Raw genomic sequence first — 20676 nt, 5'->3', positions numbered from 1 at the left:
TGTTTAGGAGGTAAGGCGGGAGGGCATCGCAAGCATGGACCGGCCCCTGCAAATGGGCCAATGGGGTGGAGTGAAATGGAACCAGCCTGGAAAGGGATGCCAGCTGGGAAAGGTCTGTTGGAGGGGCGGCTCAGTTTAATCTCGATGCCGTGGGACCGTCTCAAGCCGAGATGGGCCTATTTCCGGCTCGTCACTGTAGTAATTCTGCAGGACCGAGTTTGCTAAGAGCATTATCTGGGGCGGGAAGAATGTGATGAGGAAAGGATCGTTTTGTTTTCCTGGCTGCCAAAGAAGTGGCTCCATGAGGCTGTCTTTAAGATGTTCAAAATTGTCATTAATTTGTGTAAGTGAACGCAAAGACTACGTAGTAAATGGCATTGACCAGTTGTACAATGTTTGAGACGCATAGTTGGGTGCGGTCTGTTTGCAGGTATCAAAAATGTTTTCCTTTATCTTCTCTGGAACATTGGGAGGTGAAAAATTCTAGCCCCTTGGCTGCAGACGACCGCGGCAGGACTCGAACCTGCAATCTTCTGATCCGAAGTCAGACGCCTTATCCATTAGGCCACGCGGCCTCACGCAAGCCAGGCCTTTCGAGCTGATTTAGAAAGACACATCAGTGCCATGCGCCTCGTTCTAGACCAATCTCTGGGTTTTGCGGAGGGAGGGGGCGGGACGTAAACAGGTTCTTGAGGCTGCGCGCTGTGCGGGGAGGGTCCGGGCGGGGCGCGGGTCTTATCTTCTTCCCTTTCCTTTTCTTCCTTTCCTTTGCTGCTCGGTCCCTTCTTTCCCGCTGCCCACTCGGCCATTTGCGCCCTTCTCCAGTTCCCTCCTTCTGTCGTCTCGGCCCGGGGGAGCGGCGGGAGCTTGAGCTCTGAGGGGCGGCCGACCCGAGGCGGCGGCGCAGGCGGGGCCGGGCGGGGCTCGGTCCGGGGGAAGGTGCAGCACTCTAGCCCGAGGCTGTGCAGGCCGCTGGGCGAGTGAAGCAAGCCTAGCCTCCAGAGGTCGGAGAAGAGAAGGAGGAAGGCGCAAGAGGTGAGAATCCGAGCATTCCTGCTGTCCTCGCGAGGAAAGGGGGCAGGGGTGGAGCGGGGGGAGGGGCGGGGGGAACGTAAGGTGGGGGAGGGGCGGGGCTAGAGCGAGGGTAGCCCCCCCCACCCGCGGAGTTCAGGTGGTGGTAACAAACCTGGGGGCTCTCCCGTTGCGCGCCCTCGCCAGCTGTGCCCCCTTGCCCGGGGTGCCAGGACTGGGTGCTTGCCCCCTCAGTGGGGCGGGCGCTTAGGAAGCATGCCTCTGCGATGCCCACATGGTACTCGGAGGATTGGTGCGAGGCTTCTACTTTGCCTTTCATTGCTCCTGCAACCAAGTCCAGAACTATTCATTAACGTGCCGGGCCAAAAAAAAACGCCAACCCAATTCAGTTAATTAAAAAAAAAAAACCAGTCCCTACTCTCAAGTTGCTCCCAGTCTAATGGGAGACAGCAGCCAAACAGCCATGGAAAAGGAGACGGGTTATGTTAAAAACTAACATAAGAAAGGATGAGATTTACGGGAATCAGGAAAGTCTTCTTACGTAAGATGGGATTTTCAGTGAGACTTGAAGGAAAGAAGCCACAAAGCAAAGAGGGAAAGGAGATCATTCCAGGCATAAGGGAGAGCCAGCAAAAAGGCTTGGAATTAGGGGGCGTCTTGGGGAGGGCCCAGGATCTTGTATCACTGTGTGTAGAATACATAGAGGAGAGAAGAGGGTCTAAGAAGCTGGAAAGGGAGGAAGGGGCTAGGTGACGCCGTGATCAATTACACTGGTACATCACCTTGCCAGAAGTAGTCCAGGTGAGGGACAGGGATTAATTTATTCCTTTAAGGGTCACATCCCATTCTGCAATTCTTCTCTCTCCATTTTATAGATGAGGAAACAGCATCAGAGAGCTTAAAAAGGGTAACCCAGAGATCCAAAGCTGGTAAGTGGGGGAGCTGGGACTTGAACCCAGGGCTTTAGACTCCTAGTCCAGAGCTCTTTTCCACTACAGATGAGTCGCCTGATGTGGAGAGCGGTGGCAAATCGCCCAGTATGGTCATGGTGTTTTCGATGTTGGGCTTCTGGCTCCTCTGTTAGCCATCGGTCCTGTGAAAAGGAGGCTTCTTCAGTGGGAGTTGGAGAGGAGAGCCAAAGGAGAGAGAATGCATTGCATATTCAGATGCTCTCCAGGGGGCTTCATGAGCAGATCTTTGGGCAGTCAGAGGTACAGCCTTCTGAGGAAGCCATACGGCAAAGCATCGAACATCTGCAGAAGCATGGGCTTTGGGGCCAGGAGACCTCTGCTCTTCCTGATGTAGAGCTGCAGTTACCCCATCTTTATGGGAAAGACTTGGACCAGCACTTCCGCATCCTAGCCCAGAAGCAAAGTCTACCCTACCTGGAGGCTGCTCATGAACTGCTCCTGGCTACGTTGCCTCCTCTACCCAAGAAATGGGCCTGGAAGGAAGGCTGGACCAGATACGACCCAGATGGGAAGGGCCAACAGGTGGCGTTCCCTGAGGAACGTGCCCTGGTATTTGATGTGGAGGTCTGCATGGCAGAGGGCAATTGCCCCACGTTGGCTGTGGCTGTATCACCAAATTCTTGGTAAGTTAAAATCATGCTACCTTAGCTTTTACCTGTATATCCATTCTGTAGTATAATTGTCACCAGGTACAAGTTTTTTTTTTTTTAAACAACTGAATACTATTTCTCACATCTTCCTTCCTTTCTTTTTTTCTTTTTTTTTTAGTCTCTTTTTCCTTGCCAGGTTCTTTACTACTTTTTTCCATTTTCAATTTGTTCTGTTTAATTTAGTTGATAGTACACAGGATATAGGATGTTATTGAGTCCTAACCCCAGTTCATATACCCTGATCCATTCCATATACCGATATCCCCTGACTTGTATATTGAGTTCAGCATATGTTAAATATCATGTGTTTATGTACAGCCTTTGTGCTAAGTGCTAAGATACAGCTTTTGCTGTTATAGTTTAGATTCTTTCTGATCTATAGGTTATTTTAGGAGACTTATCATGACTATGGATTCTGGGAAAGCAAGGATATTTCTGCTTGCTTTGTCATTTCCTTGCCCTTTCATTTGTATCTGAGCTCTTTGTAAAATGACCCTTCTATATCTTTTCCCTTAGCCTCTCTAGAATCTTCTCTGTGGCATTTTTTTTTAACCTGTTCATACTCAAGCACACCAATTTCCATCTTACATTTAACCATTATTGGTTAAAAATGATATTGGGTGTTGGCTCTCACAGCATAAGGCAGGAAACTTATTAGACTAGTCACTTATCCAATACCACAGAAATTATTTGTGTGGTAGTCTGCAGCATTTGTATTCCTCTTGGTGACAGCCCCATTTTTGCATTGCCTCCAGGTATTCTTGGTGTAGCCGAAGGCTTTTAGAAGAACGCTATTCCTGGGCCAGACAGCTGTGTCTCTCTGACCTCATCCCTCTGGAGACCCCTCCCAGTGTCAGTAGTCCAGCCAAGCAGGATTGGTTGGAGCGTTTGATTGTAGGGCACAATGTTTGCTTTGATCGAGCCTACATAAAGGAGCAGTACTTGATTCAGGTGGGGACTGCGTAACTATCACTTGCTCTTTGCTTAGAATTCTGTTCTGATGTGCTTTCTAGCCATATGTGGGTAAAGAAGTTATTGCTTCTGTTTGTCCAGGATTCTGGTACTTGTATAGCCAAGAATCTGAGATGTTAAACCATTCTGGAACTGGAGAAAGTAAAGAATTACTTGGGATTTATGTGGCTTTCTTTGTAAAATTTAGTTGGAGGTGTTCATGCTTGAATCCCACAGTTAGGTTCAAGATGGCATTCCAGGCTAGTTGTGCTGAAGGGTTATCATTTCTCCCACCCTACAAAGATCAAGGATTGGAGGTCTGCTTGGGGGAGAAAAATATTAAATAACAGATAATAAAAAACAGGTTACATTAAGGTAGATGTTAGGCCATTCATGATTCATTGGCAAATGAGTGGTACAGGCCATACTGTGAGAATTCAGAGGAAATAGAGATCCCTTTCAACTGGGATGTTCAGAGAAGACTTTACAAAGAAGCCTAAATATGAGTGGTTATCATATTTGGTTATCAGGTATAGGTAGCTACAGCACTGCGGGATTATGCTGCTTGTTGTGAACAAAAATGTAGGCACATGTGCCAATTAATCAGGTGACTGCGAGTAGAACAATTGGACTGGGAGTTGAGCATTTGAAATGGAGTATTTTTGTCACCTCAGCAGTCATATGTTTTCCAGGGCTCTCGGATGCGCTTCTTGGACACCTTGAGTATGCACATGGCCATCTCTGGCTTGAGCAGCTTCCAGCGAAGCCTTTGGATGGCAGCCAAGCAGGGGAAGCAGAAAGGTCATCAGCAGGTCCAGAAGCATATCAAGAAAACCCAAAGTAAAGTCAAGGGCCCATTGGTGAGTGAGGAAATACTACAGGTGCCCATCTTTTCATTCCTCAGATCAGTAACATGGGGCATTTTGGTTCTCTGACTTATTCTTCCTTAGGGTACCCAGCCCCTTTTGTCTCCTTTAGAACTGGCTAGGGAAGGGTTCTCAGCAGGATAGTTCATCATTTGTTCTCTCCCCTTCTAGATCTCTGCCTGGGATTGGCTGGACATCAGCAGCATCAACAACCTAGCAGATGTACACAGTCTCTATGTTGGGGGACCCCCACTGGAGAAGGAAGCCAGGGAACTGTTTGTTAAGGGGACCATGAGGGACATCAGGGAAAACTTCCAGGTATCTCATAGTCATGTGGGGCATTGACTAATACTGGGGAAGACACAAACCTTTTTGACTTAGGGAGAAAGTGAGGATGTATGCATGACCTCTGTACTTTTTTGTAAGTGGCTTCCAGGATTCTATTTTTCTCTGTCTCTCTTACATGGTGAATTTCTTTGGAATATAAGACTAGTCTATGTTATATGAAGTTTTTTTTGGCAGATTGCAGAATCTGTTCCTACCTTGAGTGGGAGGAGAGGAGTTGTGATTCTGCAGGGTATCATTTTGTACCCCTTGTGTTTCTTAACAGGATCTGATGCAGTATTGTGCTTTGGATGTGCAGGCCACCTATGAGGTTTTTCAAGAACAGTTGCCACTCTTCATGGAGAGGTGAGTTAACCCTGGGGACAGAAGGAGCCTAGCAGTGTGCCTCTAGGGTTTCTTCATCAGGAACTTCTTGGCTATGAGAATCTCTGTTCTTGGTAGGAATCCTAGTGGACAATTCACTAAGAGACTTGGTTATTCAGCTACTGTCTTTGGTCCCTGATTATTTCCACAGAAACCCTGTAGGAAAAGCATAGGAAGGGATAGTAGAAGAGAAAACCATTTTTCAAATGTATTGTCTTGGAGGAAGGAGTGGTTTAGTTGGGTCTTGGCTGCAATTGTGAAATGCAGGGTGATTATGTTAATAGGTCCCATTTATATATCGCTAGTTTGTGAAGTGAGCAGTATAAATATCCTTATCCCCATTTTATAGGCAAGATAACAGGCTCAGAGGTGTTAAGTGACTGGTGCAAGATCACATGTCTAGTAAGTCTTAAAGCCAACACTTTGACCAAGTCTTTTGATTCCTAGTTTTGTGCTTCTCTTTCTTCTTTCCTTTCCTTCTCTGAAACTTGTTGTCCTATCTTCATCCCTGAAGGTGCCCTCACCCTGTAACACTAGCTGGGATGCTGGAAATGGGAGTCTCTTATCTTCCTGTCAACCAGAACTGGGATCGCTACCTAGTGGAAGCTCAGACTACTTATGAGGAGTTGCAAAAAGAGATGAAGAAGTCTCTGATGGACCTTGCCAATGATGCTTGTCAGCTGGTGTCTGGAGACAGGTAGTCCTGGGAGTGAGGGCCTTGAGTGTCTGCTAGTGGATCCTTGAGCACCCAGAGTGAGATCTCTTAGCTGAATATGACTGTTGAGTAGTTTTATTCCTCAGATACAAAGATAACCCCTGGCTTTGGGATCTGGAATGGGATCTACAGGAGTTTAAGATGAAGAAGAAAAAGATTCGGAAGAAGGATCAGAATATTTCCTGCAAGTCTTCATCTGAGGCTGAAAATTCCTCAGAAAGAAAAGTGCAAGAAGGTAGGACTAGAACAAGGAAAATTAGGAGGTGTGGAAAGTAGGGTTTAAGGATTGACATAGCTGAGCTGTTGGGATAGAACATGTCTAGGAAAGTCATTAGATTTTGGCAAAATACTCATAGAATCAAATAGGAGCTGCTTTGTTGGGTAGAACATGGAAATGCAGACTAGGTTCCTTTTGGGAAGTCCATTTGTGTTTTGAGTTGATTATCTTCTCCTGGGGAAGATCCTGGCCCTCCTAGTGAAGAGGAAGAGTTGCAGAATGATTCTGCCATCAGAACTCGAATGGAAGAGTTGAAAGAGACTTTATCATTGTTACCCAAGAGGACTCAACATTTGCCAGGACATCCAGGGTGAGCTTCTGGATCAAGGGGGTGGAGGAACACTTTGGGTATCACTTCCTTCATAGGCTAAATTTTTCTGACGTCTTCATCTTCTTCACCTGTCTCACTCCTATCTCTTTTCCAATTCCTCAGAAGAGGATAGATTTAATAGGAGAGAAATTAAGTCTCAGAGGCCAGGTCATTAAACCCAGTTGTGGAATTTTTAGATCTCATCTTTGCCATCTCCCCTAAAGAAGAGTCTTTCAATTTCCTAGAGTTTGTTCCCAGGAATTCAGGATTGAGGTAGGAATAATGTGAACTCCCAGCCTCAACTATATCAGTATAGGTATTTGTTTGCCCTCATTTAGGGCTTATCTGAAAAGGATGACTATATGGTTTTTATTACTTATTTGTTTTTCTTAGGATTCCAAATTATCTAAAAGAATCAATCCACAATTTATTTAGCCACTGATATATACCCAACACTTCTCAAGAAATAAAAGTATTTAAAGTGAAGGAACTTGCATTCTTATTAGGGAGATAATCTTATCTCCTAATAAGAATTAGGGAGATAATCTTAACATGATTGAAATATTTCCAGAACAGTTAAAAGCTGACTTTAAGTTCGTTAGGAGTGAAGAGGAGAGAGTGATTAATTTAGGCTTAAATAGTTTGGGAAAAGCTTCACAGAGAAAGTAAGACCTGAGCTGGACCTTAAGGAAGAATTTGGGTACTTGAGGCCAGGAGAAAGAAAGAATGGCTGTACTTGGAACACATTAATCTCTTATAATCTCTGTTTGTACCACAGGTGGTATCGGAAACTCTGTCCTCGGCTCAGTGATCCTGCCTGGGTGCCAGGGCCTAGCCTTATCAGCCTGCAGATGCGAGTGACCCCAAAGCTGATGATGTTAACATGGGATGGCTTCCCTGTACACTACTCAGAGAAGCATGGCTGGGGTTACTTAGTACCTGGACGGCGGGATAACCTCTTAGTTGGTTCCTCAAAGACAGATGATGCTAGCTGTCCCTATAGGTAGGACCCTATGTTGGATGCCTTTTAGAAAACTTATGTGATGAGCAAACAGTTTGGGGAAGTTAGGCTCCAGTTTCAGTGATGGGGAAAAGGGGTCCAGATACTTTGTATGATAAGGAGAGTTTTGGTGGGGCTATTCTGCAAAAAGTCGTCACAGTTGACACCATAATTTACAGGGTCTTACTCCCATAGCCAGTAATACTTCTCTGTTTTCTGATTTTTCTTTTCTCGTTTGGGGGGTATAAAGGTCAAATTAAAATTTGTGCTTCTTTGCTTTTTAGAAAAAATGTTTATCCTTTTTCCTTCTTCCTTCCTCACCTTGTGGACATAGGGCTAGGGCCTTTAGGGTAACTAGCATTATTAAAGATGCTTGAAGTTTTCAGAGATTACATTTGTAGTCTAGTAAGTCAGATTTATATGTTTATAGTTCTGGAATCCTCATACCTTCTCAATATTCTGCTGATACAGAAAGACCATTTAGTTGAGGTTTGTTTAAAGAAGTTTGGGACAAGGCTGAGATCTAGATCTCCTTGAATCACTCTCTGAGAGATGGATAGTGAAAAACCCAAACTCTTGGCAGTCATTTAACTAGCATTTATTAAGTACATACTGTGTATTAGGCATTGTGCTGGGTGTTGGGACTATAATTGCAAAGAATGAGGCAATACCTATTCTCAAATTCTGTCTTAGAGGATGAAGGGAAAATCCAAAGTTTCTGAGGTAGTTGGGTCCTAGCTCTAGCATAAGGTCCAATATTTCTTAATTTTGTTTCTCCTCTGCCAGTTTGGCCAGCAGTGAGAAATTTGGACTATAGCAATGGATAAGTGATATTTTGATTTGATTGCCTCAACATTAGTTGCATTTAAAGTTCAGAAGAACATTCATTATTACATTAGAGATGGAGATAAGAAAGATCCGTATGTCCAAAAAACTATCATAAAACTGGTACTTTCATTTGGAGAAGGGAGCTTTTAGAGAACTACATGTTCCTTGGGCAGAGCTTGGTCTGAAAAGAATTCCAAGTGAAATACCAAGTAACTTAGAACTCATTGACAAGTGAAAAATCCTCTCCCCAGTATCATCCATTTTACCATATTCCTGGAAATGTCTTTATGGATACTGGATATGAGCAATGGTGTGGTCTGAGCCTGGGGCTTGTACTACTCAGATTTCCCTTCTGCTCTTTATCACTTTCCTCTAATAAAACAAATTGTCCAAAAACTCTAAACAAGGAGAGAGAAAGCAGAGGAAAAAATGATTGTTCAACTTCACTAATGTATACTTACGCAATCTTATCAAATAAAAGATTATTATGCAATAATATATTCAAAGGATTGTTCACAATCAACAGATTAGAATTATACTAAGAGTTCAGAAATAGTTTAGCATTTAAGAACATATATGGACTAGATTATATTGAAAACAAAAATAGTAACATTAACATTATATTGATAGATAAACCTTTTCAGGTTTTGTTGCTAAAGCTGGAAGGATTTAAGGTAAAGCACTAGAACTTGCAATTGAAAAACCTTTATTCTAGTCTTAACTCTACTACTTTGTAGCTCTGTGGTCTTGATCTTTTTCATACCTGTTTTCTTGACTGTAGAATTACCATATTATTTTACATTTATTGAGCACCCATATAAACAGGATGTAAGGGGTTATGAGGATGTATAAAATATATCTAAATGCTCTCCAGGAGCATATATTTTATTAGGAAAGAGAATACTTATACATAAGAACTCTAGTTCTTAATAGTATGTGATAAAGGCCATAAATGGTAGAAAGTAAAATGTGAATTCAGAAGAACTCACTTCCAATGACAGTAATTAAGCAAGATTTTTTGATGGTAGCATTTTCTGAGATCAGGAAAATGGAGGGTAGGGTTTTAATAGGTAAAAATGAAAGATAAAGTATTCTGAGTGGAGTGGTGTCCTAAGTTTTTGGTTGTGAGGATAACATGACTGAATAGATTGAAAATTCTGTGTCATTTTAAAGTAGTTTCTGATCTTTGTCTTAGAAATAGTTGCTATAGAAACATCTTTGAATGTCAGGAGTGTTGCTGGAGGAAAGTAGAAATCAGCAAAAGTGGTTCTACCAAGTGGTTTTCTTCTTGAGATGTGTCGAACTTGGCCCTCCTTTGCAATACTGTCGCTGAGCCAAATTAAAATATAATGGGGAAATATTTAACCACGTAAATTAAAGTACAGTAAGCCTAGATCATGTTGCTGTGTGGTTTTCTAAGTCAGTGTACAGCCTTACATATGGCTTAGTGGCCATCTTTCTGAGTCTCATACATGTGCTCTTTTCAACCTGCCGCTGCAGAGCCATTGAAGCCCTCTATCAGAAATCCTGCAGGGAGCGGGGGAAGGAGCAGCCTGTGCTGAAGGGCCAGCCCTTGCCAGAGGAGTTCCTGCTTACTGACAGCACCACGTGGCAAACGGTAAGGGCAGCTTTAGCCACGAGAAGCACCTGCCCCGTAGCAACAGGGGAAGGTTGTCAGTTAGCTCTGGGGTCTGTGTCCTGTCACTGGCCCTGATCCCGGGGGCCTCCAAAGCATGGACAGGCAATGGAGGCCTTCCTCTTGGCTTTCTGTCTGGAGGTGTGTGTGGCAACTTCTTGAATGTAGGGGATCAGAGGGGAAGGGGAGAAGTCTGTGACCTCAAGTCGGGACCTTGAGTGAGGCTGTTGTTGCTGTCCTCTCAAGGCTGCTTTTTCAGGTTTTCCTCCCTGTGTCCTTGTAGTTGGATTGGGGTAATTGAGATAGCTGGTGAGGATGAAGTAGTAAAAAGGCCCTTGTAAATGGAAGCATTGTTCTTTGTCTTTCCTGGGGACTCCTCTTTTCAGGACCCTGCTGTGTCTGTGACTCTTTTAGAGGCTCTATGTGAACATGTAGTTTGGGGGAGTTATGGCGTCAAGGAAAGGACAATTTACTTGTCATTTCTTGTTGGGCTTAGTCTTTTTTTTCAGAGAAGGGCAGTGTGGTAAAGTAAAAAAAAGAGTTTGGGTGTTGGAATCCAAAGAACTGGGTTCAAAATCTGAGTCTTTGACACTTGCTTTGTGACTTTAGCCAAGTCACCTAGCCTTTCTGGACCTTATCTCTAAAATGAGCATAACAATATTTGTATTATCTACTTTACAAGGTTGTTGTGAGGGAAGTATGAATTTATAAGTGCTCTATAAATGAAATCATTTTAACATTGTTATTTACTTCTCTCCTTACCTCATTCAGGTAGAGGAGCTGAGCCACTTGGAACCTGATGCTGATTTTGAAAATGGTAGAGCAACCCAGGTACTGATTGAGATCTTGGAGGGCTCCTGATTGGGGATTTCTCTTTGTGAGACTTAACAGCAGGCAAACTGATCTTGTTTTCTAGTTTGTTTGTTTTTTTAATCAGTGAAATTCTGTAGATGACATTTGAGTTTAGAGTACTGCAAGAATTAGGAGATGAGAAGAGAGTTCTTTCTTGGAACAGCTTTTTAGAAGATCCTCTTCTTAAGATTATAATCTTTTTTTTTTTTTAATTTTTATTTAATAATTACTTTATATTGACAGAATCCATGCCAGAGTAATTTTTTTTACAACATTATCCCTTGCACTCGTTTCTGTTCCGATTTTTTTCCCCTCCCTCCCTCCACCCCCTCCCCTAGATGGCAAGCAGTCCTTTATATGTTGGATATGTTGCAGTATATCCTAGATACAATATATGTTTGCAGAACCGAACAGTTCTCTTGTTGCATAGGGAGAATTGGATTCAGAAGGTATAAATAACCCGGGAAGAAAATCAAAAATGCAGATAGTTCACATTCGTTTCCCAGTGTTCTTTCTTTGGGTGTAGCTGCTTTTGTCCGTCATTTATCAATTGAAACTCAGGTCTTTAAGATTATAATCTTGATTCCAAGTGTCACTGCAGGCCCACCTAGAGCACCTTTAAGACTTGAGAGGGAGATAGGGTTTGATATCTACCTTTATTCCTCAGTATCTAGGGATTGAGTATCTCATGGATGGCTTTATAGGATAAGGTCACTTTCCTAATTCCATTCTACCACAAATTGCTATATATGTATGGGGGGAAGGTTAATATAATGTATATGTCATACCCAAAGGAGGAGACTAATGGTTCGCAACTTAGTCAGCCGACCTATCACCATGGCAATGGACCTTACAATGATGTGAACATTCCTGGCTGCTGGTTTTTCAAGCTGCCACACAAGGTAAGTATGTGCCAGTTACATATTGTTGATTAGTATGATTCTCGTCTGTCTTCATAGAATGCCAGTAACATGACCATATTTCCCCCATGTGTCCTGTCTTTCAAAAAATAAGACTTAGTCCTAAAGGAAACTAGGTTAGGGGTCAGGTCTAATGTCTGAATTTAGAACTGGCCCTGCCATTGACATAGCAAGACTATTTGTTTGATATGAAATAGTCCGCTAGCTGCTCTCTGTCCTGGGCATGTTAGTTAATGCCTTGAAATTTCATTTCCCTTTCCTTATCTTAAGAATAAAGAAGTTGAACTAGAGTATCTCTCAGATCAAGTGTAGTTCTATCATTCCATTTGTTAGGGAAACAGAGTTGAAGTGAGAAGCCAAAGCATGAACTTTTCTAATGTTTTCTCCTGTTAAAGAAGAGGACTCGATAAAGGGAATCATAGGTGCTCTGGACACTGTATGGAGAATTAGCTATTGGACTATTTCTCTCCTCCCCAGTATTTTTGGGATTGTCTTTGACTCCTTTTTGCCCTTCGGCTCCAATAGTTTGGCTTAACTGGCCCAGACCAATAGGGAAGGAATTTTCTTGGTACTCAATGTATCTTCCTGACCCTTGGCTCTTTTCTACCATGGGTCTTTCCCCTACCAATAAAGGATGGCAATAATTGTAATGTGGGAAGCCCCTTTGCTAAGGATTTCCTGCCGAAGATGGAGGATGGTACACTGCAGGCTGGTCCAGGGGGTGCCAGTGGCCCAAGGGCTCTCGAAATCAACAAGATGGTCTCCTTCTGGAGGAATGCTCACAAGCGAATCAGGTAACCTAGTGCAAATACTGGAGAAGGGCTTCTTGTATGGATGGAAATAGCCTTTTTGTAGTTCCTGGGGTTAAATGGAAAGAAAAGAAACTATGTAGGGAAGAAAATAGTTTGGATTTCTCTTTCCTACAGAGATTGAATGGAGTCACAAGCTACTGGCAGTTTGTAGCAACTAACAGGGTAGGCCTAAGGTGACTCTTGTATTATTTTGACTGAGCCAAATCATTAATACCCTTTCTGGAAAAGGATCTAAATTGTCAGAACCAACTAAACTCAGAATAATCTAAAGCTGAGCCAGACTTCATGAGGAAAATTATTTGTGCCTCATTTTCCTCAACTGGTAAATGGGGATAATCCCTGTAGTAGTGAGACTCAAATGAGATGTTATGCAAAAGCTTGCTTGCAAAGCTTGAAGCTTAATATAAATGCAAATTATTTTGAAAATTCTCTTATTCTACATTAGAGCCCTTAAGGAAGAACATATAGCCTCAAACAGGTATAGTCCCAGGGAAATCCTTGCTTCGCCAAACTTTTATGTTATCTTATCGAAATGCCTTTATACTGATGGAGACCTCTTCCCCTCAACCTTTTAAATTGTCAGAGCCTGAGTCAGTGACAATTGGCCTAGGACTTAGATCTTAGTGTTTTTAATCTCAGCTTGGTTGTTAATGACCTGTAAGGGCTCAGAGGAGTTATTTAACCTGGTCTCCTCATCATTATCCTATATCTCATTACACTAATATCTTTATTCATCCTCCTAATCCCCAAAACATTAATACTCATTTTTGCTTTTTAAATTCTACTTTATTGTTACCTACTATATGCAATAAGTTATTAAATTGTTTATTTTAGTTAAAAACAAAACATTACTTTAAACCACTCCTTGAAAATTAGAATTGAGCAAAGGGAAGCCAGAAAAATTATGAGACCAAGAAATAATAAAATATAAAGAGTGAAAAAAATAGAAGAAAATGTGAGATCTCATAAGAAAAACAATTGATCTAAAAAATAGTTCAAGAAGAGAAAACATAAGAATAATTGGATTACACTTCCTAGCTATGTGATCCTGGGCAAGTCACTTAATCCCAATTACTTAAAAAAAAAAAAAAAAAATGCTTGTCAACCGCTTGACTGCCTGCCTGACTGAAAAGTCCCTTGGCGGTCCTCTGATCCAACTCCTCCATTTCACACATGAGGAAATAAAGTAAGTCTTACTGACCTCATTTTACAAACAATGGAATTGAATCAGATGATCTCTAAGGTTCTAGCTCTAAAGAATATTGTCTCATTCTATTCTTTGGTCTTCCAGCTGAACCCTGAGGGTGTGGGTCTTGGGATATTTCTTGGGTCATCCTGTATTCTGAGATGGCCTGGAGAAGGTCTTAGGAGATCTTTGTTGTGTGTCACACCCAAAAAGAAAGCTACTTGTCTTTGAATGGTATCTTGATGATGGAAAATCCCCAGAATGGGGCCAATTTCATGGCCAATATTGAGTCTGATTTCTGTTCCATCAAAGATCTATTCTTGAGAGTCCTAGACTGAAGAGGATCCAAAGCCCAGGGTGTTAAACTTGAACTTGTACTCTGACAGGAATAAAGTAAGGGCTGGGATCTGCACTTCAGATTGGACTAAACTCTTTGGAATCCAGATCAGATTTCCATAGAACAGGCAAAGGCAGGTCATCACTTGCTTCCTTTGGGTTTGGGGTGACTATGTTTTTTCTCCACAGTTCTCAAATGGTCGTGTGGCTGCAGAAAGGAGAGCTGCCACGAACAGTGATTAGGTAGGAGCTAAGTTGTTATTTGGGGGAAAAAGTGGGAGATGTGGGCGGTCCTTTCCCTCCTCCTTTACATAAGGCATTTGGATTCCTTTATGGAGTATGGACGCTTTCCATTTCAGACCTATTAACTGGCAAAGCGAGGTTGTTCTGTGATATGTGTGGCAAGAGGGTGGCGTGGGTTATCCGGTTTGAATGGATAGTTGTGTAGTTTTCAGTGTTCAAGATGTCTCTGAACATTGATTGCCCGTGTCCTTCCAGACACTCAGACTATGATGAAGAGAGCTGCTACGGGGCCATCCTGCCACAGGTGGTGACAGCCGGCACTATCACTCGCAGAGCCGTGGAGCCCACCTGGCTCACAGCCAGCAATGCCAGGGTACGTCGGGCTTTCCTGACTTCCTTCTTCCTATCTTGTGAATCTAGGAGATATTTTTGATCTCTGAAGGAAAGTTTGTGATATGTTCATTTTCTTTCTCATTTTCTTTCTTACCATCTCAAATTCTTTCTATATTTTAAAAGCCCAAAGCACCTTTATTACTGAGATTGTCTCAGGTGCCTAAGACACCAAGGTTTTTAGGACCCATCACCCACTCCCCCATTCCTTGGTGACCGTATAATTTCCTTTTCTACTTCAGAGCTAGTAGCTTGAGGTATTGTGACCAGGGTGAAGAGGGGGTTGGATGTCCATTTGTTCCTTTTCCCTCTCATATGCCACAGGTGTCTGAGGAATAGGACTCTGTGTTCCACAGGTGGACCGAGTAGGTAGTGAGCTGAAAGCCATGGTGCAGGCCCCGCCTGGCTATGTTCTGGTTGGGGCTGATGTGGATTCCCAGGAGCTCTGGATTGCTGCTGTGCTTGGAGATGCCCATTTTGCTGGAATCCATGGTGAGGAAGGAGTGGGGACAGGAACCCTTTGAGTGATGTTGGGAGAAGTGTGGGTCGATGCGGACATCGGATCCGTTGTCGCTCCTTGGCCTGGGCCACCCCAGTGACAGCTTCGAAGCCTTTGTGTTTGCAGGTTGTACTGCCTTTGGCTGGATGACTCTGCAGGGAAAGAAGAGCAGTGGGACTGACTTACACAGTAAGACGGCATCCACAGTGGGCATCAGTCGGGAGCACGCCAAGGTCTTCAACTACGGCCGAATTTATGGGGCTGGTCAGCCCTTCGCTGAGCGTCTGCTGATGCAGTTCAACCACCGCCTGACGCCGCAGCAAGCCCAAGAGAAGGCTCAGCAGATGTATGCTGTTACCAAAGGACTCCGCCAGTAAGGAGTGCCACCTTATTTTGACCATATCTATCTGCTTCTCACCCAATCCTCACCTCATCTCCCTCAAGCCTTGGAATTGAGAAGCCTGAAATAGGATGTCTGGTCTCTTTTTTTTGTTCTTGGCTTTCAGGTGGTCTGGTAATTTTTAAACATTTCTCTTTGGCTTATTTTTTAGAGCAGTTGTTTTTCCTTTGAAATAGTCTGCATTTTCTATTACTTTAAATCTTTTGGCATTGTTTTATTGTTTTCTGATGTCTCAGAGTCATTGGCTTCCACTTGGCCAGTTCTGTTCTTTAAAATAGTTTTGTTTTGTTTTATTTATTTATTTTTTTTAGTGAGGTCTTGTAACTCTTTTACTATTTAGCAATTCTGATTTTTGAGGAGCTGTTTTCTTCAGTATTTTTTTTGTTGTTGTTGTTGTTGTCATTTTACTTGTTGGTTGTGTTTAACTCTGTGACCCCTTTTGGAGTTTTCTTCTCAAAGATACTGGAATGGCTTGCCATTCCTTCTACAACTCATTTTAGGGTCGAGGAAACTAAGGCAAATTAAGTGACTTGGCCAGGGTCACACAGCTAGTAAATGTGTGAGGTCAGATTTGAATTCAGGTCTTCCTGATTCTGGATGTAACTCTCCATGTAACTCTATCCTTCATGCCACCTAGCTGTCCCACAAAAGCTCTGTTTGTCATTCAAAGTACTTTATAACCTAGCTCCTCTCCTACCTTTCCAATCTTCTTTTTATTCATTCACTTATTTATTTATTCACCCCCCAAGTTTATTTATTTATTGTTTTTTATTATGTCTTTTTATTTACAAAACATATGCATGGGTACTTTTACAAGGATCAAAACCTTCTATTCCAAATTTTCCCTTCCTTCTCCCATCCTCTCCCCTTGATGGCAGGTAGTCCAATACATGTTAAATATGTTAAATTATATGTTAAATCCAATATGTGTATACATATTTATACAGTTATTTTGCTGAACAAGAAAAATCGGATTTAGAGAGGGAAAAAAACACCTGAGAAGGAAAACAAAAATGCAAGCAAACAATAATAGAAAGAGTAAAAATGCTATGTTGTGGTCCACACTCAGTTCCTTACATACCTCTCTTTGGGTGTAGCTGATTCTCTTCATTACTGAATAATTGGAGCTGGTCTGAATCATCTCATTGTTGAAGAGAGCCATGTCCATCATATTGTCTTGTTCAGTTGCCATGTGTAATGATCTCCTAGTTCTACTCATTTTACTTAGCATCAGTTCATATAAGTCTCTCCAGACCTCTCTGAAATTATCCTGCTGGTCATTTCTTACAGAACAATAATATTCCATAACATTCATATATCATGATTTATTCAGCCATTCTCCAACTGATGGGCATCCCCTCAGTTTCCAGTTTCTTGTCACTACAAACAGGGCTGCCACAAACATTTTTGCACATGTGGGTCCCTTTCTCTTCTTTATTATCTCTTTGGGATATAAGCCCAGTAGTAACATTGCTGAGTCAAAGGGTATGCACAGTTTGAAAACTTTTTGAGCATAGTTCCACATTGCTCTCCAGAATTGTAGGATCTTTTCACAGTTCCACCAACAATGTGTCAGTGTCTCAGTTTTCCTATATCCCCTCCAACATTCATCATTATCTTTTTCTGTCATTTTAGCCAATCTGACAGGTGGGAAGTTGTATCTCATCATCGTCTTAATTTGCATTTCTCTGATCAATAGTGATTCCTTTCCAATCTTCTTACATCATTCATTCAGTTGTCTTAGTCGTGTTTGACTCTTCATGACCCTTTATGGGAGTTTTCTCGGCAAAGATACAGGAGTGGTTTGCTATTTCCTTCTCCAGCTAACTTATTTTACAGGTCACCAAACTATGAATTCTTTTGTCATAATTTTCTTGAATGGTTCTTATTTATTTTCCCGTTTTCTTCCATTGTTGTCATCTTATTTTTAAAATCATTGTTTTATTTTTAAAAAAAAATCACTTTAACTCTTCTAGAAATTCTTGCTGGGCTGTGTCTGATTTGCATTTTTCTGTGAGGTTTTTGCCTTATGTTTTCAAGTCATTATCTTTTTTGAAGTTTGTGTCTTAAGGGTCTTCTCTGTTACTATACTGGCTTTCTATGATCAGCTTTTTTTGTTTGCTCATTTTTCTGATCTACTTCTTGACTTTGAAATTTATGTTGCTCAATCCTGGAATGGTATCTAGCCTGAGCTTCTGTCTTTTATGTCCTTCTACTATTTTAACAATTCAGTCTGGGAAAATAAAAACTTCATTATCCTCGCTATCACCATGTATTAGGTTATTCCCTGCCCATAAAGCTGTCCATTTATCTTTCTAAGTTTTCCTGGAGTGGAAAACCACTCACTGTGATTTTTTCTTGTCTTTCTGGATCAGAATTTATTTGGTCTATTTTATAGAGGTATAGAGGAAATTTTGGGGAAATTAAGTCATATTTGCAATCTCTCACTCTACCATCTTGACTCCATATCTGCACAACATATTTTGAATAAGTGTTAAAGAAGGATTAAAATTTCTTTATTTTTCAGTTAGCAATAATTTGTTTTCTCTTTCCCTCAAAAAAAAAAAAAAAAAAAAAAAAAACACACCAAAAAACCCCAAAGTGAAAAACCTCAACCTTTGTAACAAATACAAATAATAGTCAAACAAAATAAATTTCCTTTACTGGCCATGTATAATTTCTCATTCTGTATCTTGAATCTGTCATCTGTTAAGAGGCAGTTAGCATATTTCACTCATTGGTTGTTTGGATTCTTTACTGGTCATTGTGTTGATCAGAGTTCCTAAGTTTTTCAAAGTCGTTTTTAGTGATATTATTGTATAAGTTGTTTTCCTCACTTTATTTTGCATCAGTTCATGCAAAACTTCCCAGATTTCACAGAAACCACTTGTAATTTCTTTCCTATTTTTGGGAGGGGGAGAGACAAGGCAATTGGGGTTAAGCAACTTGCCTAGGATCATACAGCCTAGTAAGTATTAAGTGTCTGATGCCAAATTTGAATTCAGGTCCTCCTGAATCCAGAGCTAGTGCTCTATCCACTGCATCATCTAGCTATCCCTCTACTGTCATTTTTTATGGCATAATAATATTCCATTACATTTATATACCATATTTTTTTTTTAGCCATTACCCAATTGATGAGTAACCTCTTAGTTTCCAGTTATTTGCCACTTTAATAAAAGTGTGCTGTGATTATTCTTGTATTTATATATCAAAATCTTGTGTTTTTCTTTTTTCAGGTATGGGCCTAGTAATGAAATATTGCTGGACCGATGATCGAGTTTAGTAACATAGCTTAGTAACTTTTGGGATATAGTTGCAAATTGCTTTCCAGAATAGCTAAGCCCAATTCATCTCTCCATCAGTAGTGCATCAAAATAACTTTTCCCCATAACCTCTCCAAAATTTGTCATTTTCCCTTTTTTGTCAACTTTGTCAACATAGTAAGAAGTGGAACCTTAGAATTGCTTTCACTTATTAGTGATTTGAAGCATTTCTGTTATGACTTTTGATAACTTGTAGTTTCTTTTGAAAACTGCCTGTCAGTATTCTTTGACAACTTATCCATTAGTGGGAATGGCTAGTATTATTGGTACAGCTAGGGGGTACAGTGAATAAAGTGCTGGACTTGAAGTCAAGAGGAACTATGTTCAATCCAACCTCAGATACTTACTAGCTGTGTGATCCTGGACCTATCATGTAACCTCTTTTTGCCTCAGTGTCCTCATCTGTAAAATGGGGCTAGTAATAGTACCCATTTTTTCAGAAGTGTTGGGAAGAGCAAATGAGATAATATTTGTAAGGTGTTTTACATAGTATCTGACACATACCTTCCAGTTATCATGCCTTTGCTCGTATTTCTCCTTTGTAAAATGCCTTTTTCCATGACCTGTCTCTTAAATTTTGATTTTTATGCTGTTTCCTCTAGGAAGCTTTCTTTGATCTTCTTAGTTTATTGCTTCCCTTCTAATCTTGTTTGCATTAGTTTTGTTTGTACAAAAGCTTTTTAATTTGATATAATCAAAATTTTCTATTTTGTGATCAATAGATCTCTAGTTCTTCTTTGGTCACAAATTCCATCCTTTTGTTCTTCTTAATTGATAATAAGTTGGTAAAATAATCAATTATCAGTTGATAATGATCCTTCCTCTCCTACTTACTTTGCAATTCTATATGTTGTTTTATTTGTATTAGATATTGTACATGTCTTATAACTCCATATCATCCTGAAAGTTACTAGGTGGAAGGAAGACCATTTATTTCTCACAGCTTTAATGACTACAGAGCAAGTGCTCAATAAACTCTTATGGACAGAGTCTCTTTCCTTTTTTTGTTAGGTATCAACTTTCAAAGGATGGCGAGTGGTTAGTGAAGGAGCTGGGAATTCAGCTGGATAGGACAGATGGTTGGGTCTCTCTTCAGGACCTTCGGAAGATCCAGAAAGAAGCTTCCAAAATGTAAGAAAAAGGCTTTATTTCTTGAGAATGTCTGACGTGGATTTTTTGATTTCAGAGTCTAGGATTGGTCTTCTTGTAATAGAGTACCATGGTGGGTTCTGAAAGTTATTTTAGGAAGTTTAATTTTTTGAATGAATTAAAAGAAAGTAGACAGGAATCTGAGTAAACTTCTAGGAGTCCCAGAAGTAGTGGACCATAGATGAAGTGACATTTTGAGGCATCACAAAACTCGCATGAGTCCTTGGACTTAATTAATGTTAAAGACACTGTGCTAGTTGCTATAGGGACACAAAACTAGGTGGACTCTAGACTTGTTCTCCAGCAACTCACAATCTGGGTGGGGAGGGGAGGGAAGAGACAGGTATGTAAATAATTAATGTAAGACAGCATAACTTAAGTACAAGGGAGCGGTCCAGAAAAAGTGCTCTGAAATATTTTAATGAGGGGAGGGCATCAAGAAAGCCTTTTATGGAAGAAATGGCATGGAGTTTATCCTTGAAGAAACTTCAGACAAATAGGAACATTCTTTGATACTATACCTAAAATTTCCCTTGCAGGGAGGGTTTGCTTAAGTTGATATTACAGTGTGAAGCCCTAGGAAGCCAGGAAACTACAGCAAGTCATTGTTGTGGACATT

At 41.2% G+C, this 20676-nt stretch overlaps 1 protein-coding gene and 1 non-coding gene across 3 annotated transcripts in view; one reads left to right on the top strand and one right to left on the bottom strand.

The window, feature by feature from the left end:
* Positions 1–502: 502 nt before the first annotated feature.
* Positions 503–575, bottom strand: TRNAR-UCG (transfer RNA arginine (anticodon UCG)). The gene has a single exon. It is a non-coding gene; the product is annotated as a tRNA-Arg (tRNA).
* A 96-nt stretch (positions 576–671) lies between these two features.
* POLG (DNA polymerase gamma, catalytic subunit) overlaps positions 672–20676 on the top strand; it is a 30321-nt gene continuing 10316 nt past the window's right edge. Inside the window, exons 1-20 of one of the 2 annotated variants that reach the window (XM_051981082.1) lie at positions 672–1035; positions 1908–1961; positions 2031–2626; positions 3409–3604; positions 4297–4464; positions 4642–4788; positions 5081–5160; positions 5693–5875; positions 5980–6128; positions 6354–6480; positions 7259–7483; positions 9809–9926; positions 10716–10775; positions 11591–11698; positions 12350–12510; positions 14240–14293; positions 14549–14666; positions 15040–15175; positions 15309–15555; positions 19920–20039. In XM_051981082.1, the coding sequence (XP_051837042.1) occupies positions 2031–2626; positions 3409–3604; positions 4297–4464; positions 4642–4788; positions 5081–5160; positions 5693–5875; positions 5980–6128; positions 6354–6480; positions 7259–7483; positions 9809–9926; positions 10716–10775; positions 11591–11698; positions 12350–12510; positions 14240–14293; positions 14549–14666; positions 15040–15175; positions 15309–15555; positions 19920–20039 (2993 nt within the window). In that variant the 5' untranslated portion in view covers positions 672–1035; positions 1908–1961. Of the gene's footprint in view, positions 1036–1907; positions 2627–3408; positions 3605–4296; positions 4465–4641; positions 4789–5080; positions 5161–5692; positions 5876–5979; positions 6129–6353; positions 6481–7258; positions 7484–9808; positions 9927–10715; positions 10776–11590; positions 11699–12349; positions 12511–14239; positions 14294–14548; positions 14667–15039; positions 15176–15308; positions 15556–19919; positions 20040–20676 lie in introns of both variants that reach the window. The other variant, XM_051981083.1, reaches the window with a different exon arrangement.

This window comes from Antechinus flavipes, chromosome 2 (genome assembly GCF_016432865.1).
Source record: "Antechinus flavipes isolate AdamAnt ecotype Samford, QLD, Australia chromosome 2, AdamAnt_v2, whole genome shotgun sequence".
NCBI classification, from domain to species: Eukaryota; Metazoa; Chordata; class Mammalia; order Dasyuromorphia; family Dasyuridae; genus Antechinus; species Antechinus flavipes.
This window is presented reverse-complemented; position numbering and strand designations above follow the sequence as displayed.